This window comes from Bison bison, unplaced genomic scaffold (assembly GCF_000754665.1).
Source record: "Bison bison bison isolate TAMUID 2011002044 unplaced genomic scaffold, Bison_UMD1.0 scf7180017864456, whole genome shotgun sequence".
Lineage (NCBI taxonomy): Eukaryota > Metazoa > Chordata > Mammalia > Artiodactyla > Bovidae > Bison > Bison bison.
This window is the reverse complement of record NW_011495018.1, coordinates 14,472,866-14,489,717: the sequence shown is the minus strand read 5'-3', so window position 1 is coordinate 14,489,717 and position 16,852 is coordinate 14,472,866. Positions and strand designations below refer to the sequence as shown.

Sequence of the window (16,852 nt, the reverse complement as noted above, 5' to 3'; positions counted from 1 at the left end):
GCTGTGTGAACCAGCCAAGCTGCTCACAGATGCTTGGGTAAGTGGGTGATTCATGATAGCTTCACAAGGTAGTCTCATAGAACAGGTGTGCAAACTTCAGAAGGTCCGAGGACACTCAACAGACATTATGTGGTCTGGTGACATGGGCTTTTATGGGCCCCTGAACCCAGCTATTCCAAATTATAGCAGGATAATATGATTGCTCTTGTTTTAAACCCTTATGTTTCGGGTTGGCTCATCCCATAGCAATAGAACACTAGTTAGTGGGGAATTGTATGAGGATATTATGGGGCTGTTGACTCTGTCTTCACCGCTCATATGCTCAAGTATTACTAGACTGCGAGAGAGAGACAGTTTTCCTTAGACCCTTCCCTTTGCTATCAGCTACTTGCAAGGGCATTTTCATCCATTCTAAGTGAGAATGGGTTCATTCACGGCTAGAGTTTGCTACAGTGTCCTTCTTGGGACTTGTAAAGTACTAGATGATCAAATTTAAAAAATTGGAAAGTGGGGTCCACTTGGCACATAATTACATGCACAGGTACATAGGTGCAAAGTTAGACCTTTCCCCTCCTTTTAATCAAGCATCCTTCATCTTACTAGACTTGTGGGAAGATTTGACCTCTGTTTTAATCTTGTTTTATGTATTTGTGCAGACTGAAATATTAAGTGCACACAGCATGTTCTATCATCACCTGCTCTTTCTTTGAAGCAGTGTCCCAGTGATAAGGCTCGAGTATAAGAAAATGGCCCAGGCACTTGATCCAGGGAGAAGAAAGATCTGGAACATCCAACAGGGTAAGTCTTCCCAAAGCTGTGAAGTGGGGAGGCAGGGCAAAGAGCCTTGAATTCCTGAGTCTTTGCTCATTACTCTGGTCATGCTTGGTAAAGCTGAGTGTCTGAATTTCTTGTAGATGGTGAGTATTTGGACAATTGCTCTTTTCCTGCTGGGAGCAGCCAAAGGTAAGAAACATCCCACCTACCTTTTGGGAAGGACATAAACTCATCATCTCAGCACTGGCCAGAGAAACCTCAGCCATGGCTGGGCTTCCAGCAGCTCCAGACAGCTCCAAGGTTCCACAGAGAGGCGGACAGGGCTGCCCCAGTGCCTGGGAGAGGAGGCAGTTTGTGGGGGACCTGCCTCAGGGCATCTATCATCAGCCCACCTTTATGCCCAGGGTGCCCGAGGCCAGACTTTTCCAGATAAAGCATTAAATCCTTGTCTGGGTTAACATATTGACTGACCACTGCCTGTTATCATATTAGTAGTCAAATAAACACATCTGAAGCTCTTGGGATAGAATTTTTTTTTTTTAATTCAAAGGAATTGCTTTACATTGTTGTGTTGGTTTCCGCTGTACGACAATGTGAATCAGCTGTAAGTATACATATATCCCCTCCCTCTGGCCTCTGGGTCATCACAGAGTGCCTAGCTGAGCTCCCCGTGCTGTAGCTGCTTCCACTTGCTATGTAGTTTGCACATGGTAGCGTGCATATCTCAGTGCTACTCTCGAAATTCCTCCCCTCTCCTTCCCCTCTGTGCCCACAAGTCTGTTCTCCATGTCCGCCTCTCTGTTTCTGCCCTGCAAATAGGTTCACCAGTACAATTTTTCTAGATTCCATGTATATGTGTTAATGTACAATACTAGTTGTTGTTTTTCTGACTCATAACACTCTATATAACAGGCTCTAGGGAACACAGAACTTTTAAGTTTTGCTGGTGGTTCGAGGCAGAGAGGTCTCTGTGGGATTCAGTGGGACAGGTCCCTAATCAGAAGACGGGCATGGGGGCCAGGAGATGGAGCTGAGGCAAGACTGCCTGGTCTTCAGCCTGTCCCCAAGCCGGGGAGTGACCAGCCTAGCCTTGGGAGCTAATCTCTGAGTAGTCATCATTTCTCTCCAGGAAACAAAGTTTGCTATGATTCTATCGGGTGCTTCTCTGACTCCAAGCCCTGGGCTGGGGCTGCAATAAGGCCCTTGAAAATTCTCCCCTGGAGCCCGGAGAAGGTTGGCACCCGCCTCCTGCTCTACACCAACAAGAACCCAAACAACTTTCAAGTGAGACCTCTACTATTCTAACGTTGTTGTAAAGGAGTGAGCGGCTGTGTCTATGCGGGGACCAGAGGTTCCTTATTCCTGTACCCTCCTCCTCCACCCCATCCTACCAGCTGCTCCCCCAGGCCTAGCCAGACCTGGACAGAGTAGGTCGCTGGTAAAAAAAAAAAAAAAAAATGGCTTGAATGAATGGTTCCCTTTTGTCAGAACCTCTAGCTGGTTATGTGATTCTGGTCTGTGGCATTGGAACAGGCAGAAATGGGGCAGAAAGAGACAGGCCAAAGTGGCTGGGCTACAAAAACATGGAACCCTTCTGTGTTTGTCACAGATTCTCCTTGCTTCTGATCCATCAACGATTGAGGCGTCCAATTTCCAAATAGCCAAGAAGACCCGGTTCGTCATCCATGGCTTCATAGACAAGGGAGATGAGAGCTGGCTGGTAGACAAGTGCAAGGTAGGGCCCGGCTCTAACCCCTGTGGCCTGTGGCCTGTGCCCCGGGCATCTGCCCTTCCTTCCCGTGAATGCCTCCACCTCCCTTTATGCAATCTCAATTAGTGAACTTGGAAACAGGAAACCCTGACATATTGAGGTTTTACTACGAAATTAAAACGCCTCTTCACAAAAATAAAAAGCCCTTTCCACATTTCTGGACTGCATCAGTAGCCTGAAGCAATGGCATTTGCTCTGTGAGCAATCACTTCCACCCTCTCATTTCTGATTAGATTATGCCTAAATGTTGTCTGCTTCGTTTCAGTGAGGCTACTTTGTATTTCCATAGATGAGGGATTATGTTCTTTTTGTTCAGTTCTTTCCCACTTCCCTAAGAGTCAGAGATATGTGCTATGACTGTTTATTTGAGATACGAGGAGCTAAGGCTGACCAGGAGTCCAAAATGGCAGAATGTGTGCATGCTTAGTTGCTCACAGATTCTCGTGTCCGACTCTTTGTGACCCTATGGACTGTAGCCGGCCAGGCTCCTCTGTCCATGGGATTTCCCAAGCAAGAATACTGCAGTGGGTTATCGTTTCCTCCTCCAGGGGATCTTCCCTACTCAGGGATTGAACCCGTCTCTCTTGCTTCATCACCTGGGAAGCCTTTGCACTAAACTGCAGAATAGAAAGTGCCAAAGCCCACTGTAATAGAGTGTCTTTAGGTCAGAAGGACAGACAATGGAATAACACACATATGTACACATGCACACACGCACATGTACACATACACACAAGCATACATGTGCAAAGGCACACAAACACACACATAATATACCATCCATGCCTTCTTGTCTTGTGTTCACTGATTTAATGTTTTTCTGACACCTAAGAATTTATCCTAACAGCCTGCCTTCCACACACACATTAATAACTCCAACCTAAATTGTCAACAGGAAAAGTCACAAACCCTGAAAAGTGAAATCATTCTGCATTTGACCTCGGTTTTTACCATGTATTTAACTCTTAGTATCGCTTCTGTCCAATCATTAATAAGTATCTTAATGTGTAGACTGTAAGATACAGTTTATACTCTAAATTCTCCAAGTTTGTAAGAGATTCCTCAGGGCTGCTTTAGAAATAAAGGTCCTGAGAAAACAACTGTTGGTATTTGTGTGTGTGATCACACATACTAGTATCATGCATGTGAAAAGATTCTTGATGGATTTTTAATTTACAGCACCATTTTAGACTCAATCTGGTCCTATGTCTTCCCTGGCAGAACTTCTAAGCATATATCAGTTCCTGTGACATCCAGGAAGAAGTTTCCCTTTCAGAATTCTCCAATATATTTTAAATCAGTACAATTCTATTTTTCAAATATCTGCAGTGTGTCTTTCTTCTGTGAAATACTATGCTATCTTAACTCTAAAAATAGTGACCCTTGCCTCCCACCTTAGAACTTACTTAGTGCCCTGTAGCCTGGGGTGGAGCAAGCCCAGGCTTTGTCAAGGGGCTAAAAGGACCCCTAGTGGTCAAATCCACAAAGTCAGTTAGACCCCGGCTTCCAGAGACTGAATGCACTTGAGACCTTTTCTTTGCTCAACAGGGCTCTTTAAATGATGCCCTGGTTTTATCCACCTTACTGAATCAACCTTACTGAATCTGGTCAAAGAAAACCAGAGTGGTCAGCTTTTAATTAATCTACAAACTAGAGAGAAAACTAATTTGCCTTTCTCATAACATACCCCCCGAGGGATAATTCCTGTTGGCAACAGGATTCCTAACAAAGTCAAGTTCATCCCAGTGCCCCTGCTAGGAAGGACAGAAAGATGGCCAGTGGTAACTCTCAGGGACTATTTCTGAGCCCTGGTTGGATGTGGATTCCTAAGCCCCATGATAACCCCCTGGAGTCTCTCCAACACCAGAATGTGTTTGAGGTGGAGGAGGTGAACTACATCTGTGTGGCCTGGAAGAGAGGCTCCCAGACCACTTACACTCAGGCCGCCAACAATGTGCGCGCGGTGGGCGCCCAGGTAGCCCAGACGCTGGCCATGCTCAAGGGGAGTGATGGCCGGGCTGCAGAGGAGGTGACACGGCTGGTCTCTGTGCAAAGATGCAACTGAGGGTTCTGTGTTTAAAGAGGAAATATAATTGATAGCTCTCTCAGAGTCTGACTCCTAAAACTCACTGTGAGTCGAGGTGCTGTGGATCTGTAGACATAGTGAACAAGTACATTTGGGTGAACATCTCTGAGACCAGCGGGTGTGAACACTTCGAGCTTTGTGTTGTCTGTTTGTCCATCCAGTATTTAGGAGCACAGTGTCAGGAGCTCTGCCAGGATGTAAAGAGGACAACTGAGGTCCAGGCCCTGGGGGAGTTTACAGTAACAATAGGGTGTGATCAGGGTTCTGATGTGGGAATAGGCCGGGGTAGCTACAAGGCTTTATAGGAGCACATGGGGGTCAGTGAATTTAGTCTGGAGAGGGGGGCCATAATTAAGGATGTCTCCCAGAAACAGACATCTAAGTTGAGAGCTGATGGCTAAGCTGTGGATGACAACAGGTAGAGAAGTTGAAAGCAGACCCAAATACAACATATTTGAGGAACTGAAAGTTCCACAAAAACTTTGGGTAGAAAAAGAGTCTAGAAAAATAGGTGTTGAGTCAGGAAAGCTCTGAGGCTTTTGTAATGAGTTGGGTTTCATTCTAATGGCAGTGGAAGGTTTTCAGCAGAGGAGTAATGGCTTTAGGTTTGCAAAAAGCACAGCAGAGAAATATCCTGACGATATAATCTTCCCTCTCCAGTCGAACTACAGCTACTCACCTTCCCACCTCATTGGCCACAGCCTGGGGGCCCATGTGGCGGGAGAGGCAGGGAGACAAACTCCAGGCCTGGGCAGGATTACAGATAGGACTCGAGGGCCAAGGCCCCAGGTTTTGTCCCCAGTAGCCCCAGGACATGATACAAGACTCCCTAGCTTGGAGCTGGCCCCAAGGAGTCTGTCCCCTTGGCTGTGGCAGAGCTGGCTAGAGTCTGCACAGAACATTTTGGGAAGTTCCTCAGAAGCCTATCTTTGTGGCAGGGGAGGTAGTGGCTTTCTTCCCTCTGCTTCCTCCACTTTGTCCGCATTCCTCCTCTCTAGATCCATGTTTTCTGTTGGTGTGGTTCTCTTAGCAGGACTGGGCACCCAGGAAGATGCAGAGCAAGACTGAGATGAACATGAGCAAACACAATTAAGAAGGATCCATGTCGTCATTCTCCCCTTCTCTGAAATCAAGGGCAGAAGAGAACACAAAAATTCCACTGCCTTCGTTGGCAGAAGAAATACTGTCACCATCATACCAAAAGCATCCTTTTAACCCAAGCAAAGCTTTTAAATTATAACAACAAATTACATCAATGTAATATAATCATTATGAAGCTAATATAACTATTATAGTAAGCATAGATTAAGTGCCTACTTATCCCAAATACTTTGCAAAGTGCTTTACATTTTTCTCATTTAATCCTCAGAACTAAAGAAAAAGGCTGAGGGAAGCAAATGACTTGCCCAAGGTCACACATCTAATCAGTGATAGAACTGACCCTCAGTCCCGGTTCTCCTATCTTATGGCTTAAGCAAGTCTCTACCTTTATAAGAACCCTACCATTTATTTTCAAGAGACAGTTATGTTCATGTCTTTACAGCTTCTCTGATAAAATCTTCAAAGACAACTGTTAAATCCAGGAGTCCTGTCGAGAAGGAGATATAGTCAGTAGTGTCCAACTCTTTGAGACCCTAAAGAGCCTGGAAGGCTTTGCCACAAGCACCGCCATATAGTCAGGGAAAAATAATACTAAATATTTACTTACACACCCATAACAATGTGCCAGGCACTTTGCTAAATGCTACATATCCTATCTCATTTAATATTATCCTAGCTGAATTATTACCCCTATTTTATAAATGGGGAAACTGAGGCATAGAAAAAGTCAGTGATTCACCCAAGGTCATGCAACTTGCTCAAGAAATAGCCAAGCAGGGCTTTGGAGCCAGGCATCCTAGTCCCAGAGGGCTTCCCAGATGGTGCTAGTGGTAAAGAATTTGCCTGCCAATACAGGAGACATAATTGGGTCCAATCCCCCCATCGGGAAGATTCCACTGGAGGAGGGCATGGCAACCCACTCCACTATTCTTGCCTGGAGAATCCCATGGACAGAGGAGCCTGACAGGCTATGGTCCATAGGGTCGCAAAGAGTTGGACATGACTGAAGTGACTTCGCATAAACGCACACATGCATGCATCCTAGTCCCAGAATCTGTGTTTTGAATCAGGATACCTTACTACTTCTCCCCTTTTCCCTTCAAACTTGCAAAGGGAAAGAGAAAGCTGAAGAAGAAAGATATACAAGGAAGTGGGAGAATCTGTTGTAGAAAAAAATAAATCCTTTCCTAAACAAAATCTGAATTTCTTTGTTCACCTGCCCTTCTCTATGCAGGCACGTTCTAGTAATAAGCATCATAGAGACTTGATGGCTCCACATTTCATACCCTGGCCATGGCACTGCACAGCTCCAGGGTATCCCTCGAGTTGGGGAGTGCACAACCTTGGCAACTGTACAACCTCCATCTTGCTGGCACCTACAGTCAAACCTACTGTGCACAGAACTGGCCATCTCTTTCGGGGTTGGACCCTGTAGAAGACAATTTCGAGGGTGCTCCTGAAGAGGTCCGACCGGCCCCTCCGATGCTGGCTTTGTTGATGTGATCCACAGGGATGCAGCTCCCCTGATCCCATTCATGGGTGAGCCCTGCAATGTTCCAGCTGCAAGCACTTTGCAATCGTGTTTTCAGCAGGAGAGACCTGCATGAGGAAAAGCTCACCGCTGTTCTAAATATTTCAGGCTTTGGAACGAAACAACAGGTGGGTCACCTTGACTTCTTCCCAGATGGAAGAGAGGAAATGCCCGGATGCAGGAAGAATGCCCTGTCGCAGATCATAGACCTAGATGGCATCTGGGCAGGTAAAGGCTGAACAGAGTGGGGGAACCACTTCCCTGGGGATCAATGCCATTCCCACAGCAAAGCTTAACAATAAAACACACTGTTCTTTAAAAACAGATCTCCCCTTCTAGAATATAAATAAGATCTCCCCTTCTAGATCTTTTTTTTTCTTCTAGATCTTATTCTTAAAAATACAGCCATGTTTCATTTGTTATATCTCAGCTCTGCTGGTTGTTATTTCCTTAAAATATTGTTGTGGGTGTCCTGGAGTGAACAAGCAACAAAGGTTTACAAAACCACTTCTTAGAGCTGTTAACTCAAACAGTCAACTGATAACTACCTAATGAAGGAAATATCATAAAAGTAACTATCCTGACTTAAAGAGAATTTTTCTACCAGTTCTTGCTTATGATATGGTTCAAGCTTATATAACTGGCTTCAATTCCATGGATAAAATGGGAATATTCCCAATTGTGTCCATGGCAAACCCGTTTGCATGAGAGTCACTGCTCTTCTATGTTGGGACAGCAATAAGAAGCAATCACAAGTAATGAAGGTCAGAGCAGAGACTTGCTACTCAATGTGGCTGTTTTTTATCAATGGTCAGCAACCGGGATTAAGGGCATCGTTCAGATATAGCTCTCCTATCAGATGAAGTCAGAATGACAATGAATAGGTGAAATTTTGAGCCAGACTCATCATTTGGCCCCACAAATGATGCAATATTTTTATTGAATGTGAGCGTAATGACTTGGCAGGGATGGACACCGTCAAAACAAACGTTAGGGCTGAGGACCAAAGTGTTTGTCTTTCATGGCTTTATGAGGCTTTGAGAGAATAGAGTAGCCTAGACTCTCCATCAGTACCAACGAAGCACGTTCAGGCCAGGTCCTGAAGGTGTGCTATGACAGCGACCACTTGGCAAGAGTTTTTAGGGGCTAAGGAAGTTTCTAAGAAGGAGCAAGATATCCTGAGAGTGAAAGGGTGCTCACATAAAGACACCTAAAGCCATTCAGCCTTCCTTTTTATTTGCCTATGTCATGAGAATGTCCTTGCCCTGCTTTTGTCATGTCTGGGAGGTCATGTCACATCTGATTGTATCCTCAAGAACCTCCAACCTGGTGCCTGGAACACGGGACAGCACAGAGGTTAGAGGCCTGGGCTCCAGCACCAGAGAGGCTTGGGTTTAAATCCCAGCTCCACGGCTCCTAGCTGAAATCTGAAACCTGAGGCTGGAGTCTATATGACTTTCTGTAATTAAGGATGGGTGTTACCCATCTTTGAAGAAAAGTGAAAGTGTTAATTGCTCAGTCATGTCTGACTCTTTGCGACCCCGTGGACGGTAGCCCACCAGGCCCCTCTAGCCGTGGGAAACCCTGTTTGCATGAGAGCCACCACTCTTGTCCATGGAAATCCCATGGACAGGCAAGGATACTGGAGTGGGTTGCCATTCCCTTCTCCAGGGGATATTCCTGATCCCGGGATCGAACGTGGATCTCCTGCGTTGCAGGCAGATTCTTTACTATCTGGGCCACTAGGGAAACACCTGAAGAAAGGTGAGGGTTATAGGGACAATACACGTGAAGAGTTCAAAACATTGCCCAGCAATCAGAAAGCAGGCTTTCTATGTTAACTGTCATTTTGTGTCTGGATTTTGGACTTATCTTACATTTCTGAATATATAGTCCCGTCCCACTTGGAGGGAAAGGCAGAGAAGTTGTCACAGGACCCCGGCCACCTGTGCAGACTTCCTCCTTTACTTCCCCAGGAACCTGGGACTTCGTGGCTTGCAGTCACTTGAGAAGCTATAAGTACTACTCGGAAAGCATCCTCAATCCCAATGGATTCACCGGATACCCCTGTGCTTGCTACAGGGACTTTGAGTCTGTAAGATGTTATCCCACCTTGAGTCCCACAGTGGTGCTGTTGTCCTGCTGTGTTGGGGTCTGCAGTACTCTTCACCAGTTTCTGCTGCTGTTGCTAAGTCGCTTCAGTCGTGTCCGACTCTGTGCGACCCCTTAGACGGCAGACCACCAAGCTCCCCCATTCCTGGGATTCTCCAGGCAAGAACACTGGAGTGGGTTGCCATTTCCTTCTCCAGTGCATGAAAGTGAAAAGTGAAAGTGAAGTCGCTCAGTCGTGTCCGACTCTTTGCGACCCCATGGACCGCAGGCTACCAGGCTCCTCTGTCCATGGGATTTTCCAGGCAAGCGTACTGGAGTGGGGTGCCATTGCCTTCTCCGTCACCAGTTTCTGATCATCCCTAATTTTTTTTGGCACTGCATGTCAGAGTTCATGTGGAGTGAACCCCTCCGTGGAGCGGAGGGGAAAAAACCTTTAAGCAGGAGGTGGCTACAATTCTAGAAGAGTCACATGGGAGAGGAAGATTCTGGGAAATCAGAGAGTAGAGCAATCAATTCAGTGATCTAGGAAGGCTTCCTGCTGGAGGCAAAGTTTGAATCTTGCTTGGAAAATCATAGATTTTAGAAGGAGGAGAAGGAGTGCAGATTTCTGACTAAAGCAGAACAAAAGTAGAATGTGTGAGAGAAGAATATACACACCAGAGAGCAGGAAAGTTGGGTGCCAGGCTGGGGGCTGGGGGTGGGGTATTGTGTCTCGTGCAGCTGGCAACAAGAGAGACAGAAGAAATGATACCCTGGAGCCTGGTGTGACCATCTCTCCCCAGCTCCCCATTCAGTGACATCATGTTGGTAGCCTGAAACTGGCCACAGTCAGTATTTATAGCATGGAAATTGGTAGACATTACAAAAGACTTTTTGTTCCAGTGTTGCCTATTAATCATTCACCAGCATACCGCTTGATGAAAGCCATATTTTATCTAACCTGGGGTCTAGGCATCAATATTTTCTGAACCTCCTGAAGTAGTTCTAACATGATGTGCCTCAGGTTTGGGTACCACACCCTAGATGAAGGTAGTTTAGAGACCATCTACTCCAATCTCTTTCCAGTTATAAAAGAGGAAACTCAGACTATAGAACATTGCCCGTAAGATGGCTGGATCATAGCAAGACAAGCATACCTTACAGCCAGGTCCATCTTTCTCATTAGAACAAGTGCTTCCCCTGTCCAGATGAAGGGTGTCCCACAGATGGGACACTCTGCTGGCAGATTTGCTGGCAAGACATGTGAGGAGCAGCAGAAGTTCACGTGAACACAGGAGATTCCAGCAAATTTACTCGTAAGTTGTGTTGTCACTTTCCTGCCCTGGTAAAGGTTTGGTTTCTGTTTTACGTAAATATGAATACTAATAAATAATAAATAAATGCTAATAAATATAAACATAAATAACATGAAATATTTGTGGGTACATTTTATCTTAGTAAAAGGACACATCCACTCAAACTACCCCATTTAAGACTCACTGAGAATTTAGAAAGAGTCTGCTTTACTTCCAGTTTATTTCTACATAAAATGAGCTCATGCAAATAGCATGGCTAATGGGCTAACAGTGATTTACATGTTTCTGTGGCCATCTTCTTTGAATTTTTGCCACTCCACAATCTTTTGTTCTTTTCATCATAAAAACTGTCTTATCCACATCTGTTTTCCGATTCATTCAAAATTTATTTGATACCAACTCTTTGCCTGTCCAGCCCACTTAGAAGCCCAACTCCAGTCTCTCCATTTCCAGCCTTCTGTCCACGTGTCCCTCTTGATCATGGGTGTGGGGGAGGGGTGACTGTTTGGTGGAGGGTGAATAGGGATCAGAAAAGGGGTAATTTCTCTCCAAATTCAGCTGAATGAGCTCAGACAAAGGGTAGATATGGACATGTTTCAGCCACTTTGTGCCAACCTGCCCTATGAAAGTTCCTTAAGATGTTGCACCGTAAATAAAAAAGAGAGAGAGACTGTGTATATACAAATACATAAATATAATACAAGTCTTATATAGTACTTTAAGTCAGGTTTATTGAGATATAATTTATGTACAGCAAAAGTCAGCCTTTGTGGTGTATAGCTGGTTCTGTGGGTTTTGATAAATGAATAGTCATGTAGCCATCTCCACAATCAAGACAGGGAATATTTCCATCACTGTATACATATTTATTTAAAAAGACATTGATGAATCAATCCTTCTTCAGATGTGGTGATGCATGAAATACATGCCCATATTTTAAAACAACAAATTAAACATTCAAAAGCCATATATTCATTCCTCAACTAACATTTATTTATGGACCACAGACTGTGCTAGACGTAGGGGGTGCAGGGAGGATGTAAACACTCTAGTATGGAATTTATAATGCAGCAGAGAAGATGGAAAGTGAGCAAGCAGCTCCAAGCGCACTGGGCTTGGCAGATTGCTGCTGGGATATCAGGGGACAGAGCACACAGCCTTGACCAGAGGAAGGAGCAGAGAAAACACCTCTGCGGACCTGAAGGACACGTGGAAGTTAGGCAAAGGGTGTGTGTGGGGGGGTGTGTTTACATTCCTATGTGTGCACGCGTGGGAATGTGAATGTGTATATGAGTCTGTGGGTGTATGTGTACATGTGTGTATGTGTGTGTATGTGTGTGTTTATGGGGTTTTCCAGGTGGTGCTAGTGGTAAAGAACCTGCCTACCAGTGCAGGAGGTATAAGAGATGTGGATTCAATCCCTGGGTCAGGAAGAGCACCTGGAGGAGGGCAAGGTAACCCACTCCAGTGTTCTTGCCTGGAGGATCCGTTGGACAGAGGAGCCTGGTGGGCTACAGTCTATAGAGTCTCAGAGACTCGGACACAACTGAAGTGACTTAGCACGCACGCACGTGTGTGCTTAGGTATGTGTGTGAATGTGTGGTCATAGGTGTGCCAGTTTGTATGCACGTGTGTGTGCTCCTGGGGGCCAAGACAGCTCTTCAGATATAAATCTTGATGACCTCTGTGCTGGAGACTGCTCAAGCCACAGAGAGGCAAAGGAAAGACAGGCTTGGCCCTTGAGACTCTGAGGACGGAACCCCGAGTTGCTTTTCAAATGCAGAGACAAGCCCTCACTCCTTTGCCTTCACTCACACTGCTGTCCTTCTAGAGGGGAGCTGCCCAACAGAACTCCAGTTCGTGGTGGCGATGCTCTGTGCGGTCCAGCGCAGCAGCCATCAACCATGTGTAGCAATTCAGCACTTTCCATGTGGCTAAGGAAAGTGAGGGTTTTTTTTTTTTTTAATTTTATTGAATTTGGATTTAAATTTAAGCAGCAACATGTGACTAGTGGTCGCTTTACTGGGGTGGGGCCACTGCCAGATGCGTACTTCTCTTTAGGGCCTAGTTCCAGTTGTAGGTTAACATGTGGAACTTTCTATCTCAATGCCTCCATGTAAGGAATGGGGAACAGGGATCTGAGATGTGGGTCCACTGTCTTGCGCGTGAATAGACTGAACTCTTTTCTATACCCCGTGCAGGCTGGAGATATGGCGTTTCTATAACACTGTCTGGAAGAACAGCCACTGGTCAAATCAAAGTTGCTTTGTTTGGAAATAAGGGAAACACTCGTCAATACAATGTCTTGAAGTAAATTTCCTTTTTTGACACCATCTCTCACATGGTGATACACAAGGCTTTCATATGCATGCGCTGACATGCTTGGCATATTCTTCTGAATGGCTTTTAAATTATTTACTTTATGTACTGAAGTTAATTTCAGATTTCTGCTAACAAGTGTTCTTTTCTTTATTATAAATCCAGGCATTTAATTATTTCTTTCTCAATAGATAAGATTTTTTAAGATTAAATCTAATGTTATCCCAGATATCATGTTTTCTGACTAGCCTAGTCACACATGTGTTTTGTGTTAAAATAAGTGGATAACTTGTTATTACACAAATAATTCGACCAGAAAAATATGAAAGAATTACAAGGTTTTCTATAACAAAGTTTTGAAGATAAATGAACTTACATTTGAAGAAATAATATTTAAATAGTAGTTTGAGGAACTTCCCTGATAGCCCAGTGGTTAAGACTCCTAGCCGCCAGTGCAGGGGGCACAGGTTCGATCCCCGGTTGGGAAACTAAGATCCCACATGCCATGTAGCATGGCCAAAAATAAAATAAATAGTAGCTTGAGACTGATGGCATTGTAACTGCGTTTTTCATTTTTCTAACCTTTATCTGAGAGTTAATTTGGAAAAATTATCTAGTTAATCTTGAGTAGGGAAAAGTGGCGGGGACTTATATGTTCATTAGAACTTATTGCAGTGAATGGGAATGTTTCTATTCCTCTATTTCAAGTGGGATTATCAAACCAGGCTCCACCCTTTCCGGTGAGTTTGACTCAGATATTGATGTTGGAACAATTGAGAAAGTCAAGTTTCTTTGGAATAACAACGTGATAAACCCAACCCTCCCCAAAGTGGGTGCAGCCAAGATCACCGCACAGAAGGGAGAGGAGCAGACAGAGTAAGTGTCTCTGCTGGCTTGCTCCTGAGGATGTTTGTAGAAAGTTACATTTGTCATGGAAACTCGCCCCGGAAGGTCAGCTAACGTTCAGCCAGGGTCCTCAGCACTCTCTTTGGGAAGCACAGATGATACAGCTCCACTTTCAGTGAAAACTGAGGAGGAAAAATAAGAGAAATAAGAAATAATTTCTGAGGGATATAAAGTTATAAATATGGGTTGGAGGATGGCTACATGTTAAAGAGGGGACAATCCATGAAAGCTCAGAGCAATAGAAGAAGAAATCAGTTTTAGCAAAAGATATAAAATTTGAGATGAGACAAGAGAGAGCTGAGGTGTCCATATTTGCAGAATATTCATCCTGACCCATGATGTCCCAAACTGTCCCAGCTGTGGGAGATATGGGGGTAATGACCATAGCTCGGACCCCAAGTCCAGCCAGGAGGACACCTCTGTGTGGCTTGGCGGAAAGGGGCTCCTGGGATCTTGGTCACTGACTAAGGTTTGGGAGGTCTGGTGGGGTCACTAACCTCAGGCCCCAGAGAATGTCCCTCCCCTGGGCAGAGGGACAGCAGGGTTGGCAGAACTCACAGCTGTCCAGAGGCTGGATGACCTCTGTGAAGTTCTCCTTGTCTCTCTGAAGGGAGGATGGAGAGGCTGGCCCAGGCAGGTGGTCAGCAGAACAAGAAGGTCCTCTCAGAGAGAGCACAGCACCGAGGAGGCAGATGGGGAGCACTGGGCAGGCCGGGGGTGCAGCAGAGGCCTCCCCTGCTAGCCCCACCAGAGAACACTGGGGCTTGAAGGCCAGTTCCCCAGGCCCTGTAAGGAAGTAGAACCATTGCCTGCATCCTGGGACCATGTGGTTAAAATCAGGTCAGAAGAATGTGGTCTCATTGGAATCTTTACAACGTGAGGGCGAGGCGTTCCCAGGAGATGACTTGCTCACAGGTAGATCTGAGAAAGGAAAAAAAATATAAGACTGAACCAGCCAGGGCAATGGACCCTACAGTGTCTTTCTGCACTTTCTAGAAAGGGAACAGAATGTGCTTGAGGCCATGCCTGAGGCCCTGAGTCCATCAGCTGCCACCTCAGCTCTCCAGAGGCCTGTGTGTGGCTTCCCCACCTGCCAACTCCAGAGGGAATCTCCAAAAAAAGCTGGATGGTGGACATCAGATATTTTAAATATAGGAAGATCGAACCTCACCAACTAGTCTGGGGAATGAAAATGCTGAATTCATTAACTTATTCAAATATTTTGCTGTTGGGAAAACAGCCAATAAGTAACATTTTAAAAAATAATAATAATTGGGAGACCAAAGAAAAGTAAGACTTTGGTCCAACCTCCTCTCAGATATCCCTCAGATTATTTTTAGTTAATATGTGGAAGTTACTGTGGTTTCAAGTCCTACCAAGGAATCTGCTGACAGGAATTCCCTCCAGTGACATGGTGTCAAAAAAAAAAAAATGTAGCTTTCTCCCCTTTATTTCTCTCTCCCCACAACAATGGCCTCCTCCCTTCCTTCCTCTCTGACTTAAGTGCCAGGAATGCCAGGAGTACAGGAAGGGGATGCAAAGACAGAGGGGAGGATGCTCTGGAGGGCTTAACAATGTAGCTGTTGGCAAATTAGACTTACAATTCATGCAAAAGGTCAAATTACACAATAAGAACTTCCCATGAGGGGCCCAAACAGAGTGGCTGGGAAGGCAGGCAGAGGGTCCCAGAGGATGAGAGGGGCACGGGGAGGCCAGGCTGCTGAGGGCAGGCCTCCCCTGCAGAGGACCAGAAGATGATTAGGTTAGCTCAGATCATGAACTCCTTATTGCCACATTCAGACTTAAATTGAAGAAAGTAGGGAAAACCACTAGACCATTCAGGTATGGCCTAAATCAAATCCCTTATGATTTTACAGTGGGAGTGAGAAATAGATTTAAGGGACTAGATCTCATAGACAGAGTGCCTGATGAACTATGGACGGAGATTCGTGACATTGTACAGGAGACAGGGATCAAGACCATCCCCATGGAAAAGAAATGCAAAAAAGCAAAATGGCTGTCTGGGGAGGGCTTACAAATAGCTGTGAAGAGAAGAGAAGCGAAAAGCAAAGGAGAAAAGGAAAGATATAAGCATCTGAATGCAGAGTTCCAAAGAATAGCAAGGAGAGATAAGAAAGCCTTCCTCAGCGATCAGTGCAAAGAAATAGAGGAAAACAACAGAATGGGAAAGACTAGAGATCTCTTTAAGAAAATTATAGATACCAAGGGGACATTTCATGCAAAGATCGGCTTGATAAAGGACAGAAATGGTATGGACCTAACAGAAGCAGATGTTAAGAAGAGATGGCAAGAATACACAGAAGAACTGTACAAAAAAGATCTTCACGACCAAGATAATCACAATGGTGTGATCACTCACCTAGAGCCAGACATCCTGGAATGTGAAGTCAAGTGGGCCTTAGAAAGCATCACTACGAACAAAGCTAGTGGAGGTGATGGAATTCCAGTTGAGCTATCTCAAATCCTGAAAGATGATGCTGTGAAAGTGCTGCACTTAATAGGCCAGCAAATTTGAAAAAGTAGTAGTGGCCACAGGACTGGAAAAGGTCGGATTTCATTCCAATCCCAAGAAAGGCAATGCCAAAGAATGCTCAAACTACCACACAATTGCACTCATCTCACACGATAGTAAAGTAATGCTCAAAATTCTCCAAGCCAGGCTTCAGCAATACATGAACCGTGAACTTCCAGATGTTCAAACTGGTTCTAGAAAAGGCAGAGTAACCAGAGATCAAATTGCCAACATCTGTTGGATCATGGAAAAAGCGAGAGAGTTCCATAAAAACATCTATTTCTGTTTTATTGACTATGCTAAAGCCTTTGACTGTGTGGATCACAATAAACTGTGGAATATTCTGAAAGAGATGGGAATACCAGACCACCTGACCTGCCTCTTGAGAAACCTGTATGCAGGTCAGGAAGCAACAGTAGAACTG

The 16,852-nt window shown here is 45.0% G+C and overlaps 1 protein-coding gene across 1 annotated transcript in view; it reads left to right on the top strand.

Annotated features, from left to right (window-relative positions):
* The first annotated feature begins 914 nt into the window (after positions 1-914).
* The window catches only part of PNLIPRP1 (pancreatic lipase-related protein 1), an 18,037-nt gene continuing 2,099 nt past the window's right edge, over positions 915-16,852 (top strand). The window contains 14 exon segments of the mRNA XM_010859286.1: positions 915-963; positions 1,904-2,058; positions 2,384-2,509; positions 4,413-4,548; positions 5,293-5,391; positions 7,150-7,200; positions 7,203-7,271; positions 7,372-7,491; positions 9,240-9,358; positions 10,541-10,573; positions 10,575-10,635; positions 10,638-10,670; positions 12,872-12,980; positions 13,698-13,865. Of these exon segments, the coding sequence (XP_010857588.1) occupies positions 915-963; positions 1,904-2,058; positions 2,384-2,509; positions 4,413-4,548; positions 5,293-5,391; positions 7,150-7,200; positions 7,203-7,271; positions 7,372-7,491; positions 9,240-9,358; positions 10,541-10,573; positions 10,575-10,635; positions 10,638-10,670; positions 12,872-12,980; positions 13,698-13,865 (1,328 nt within the window).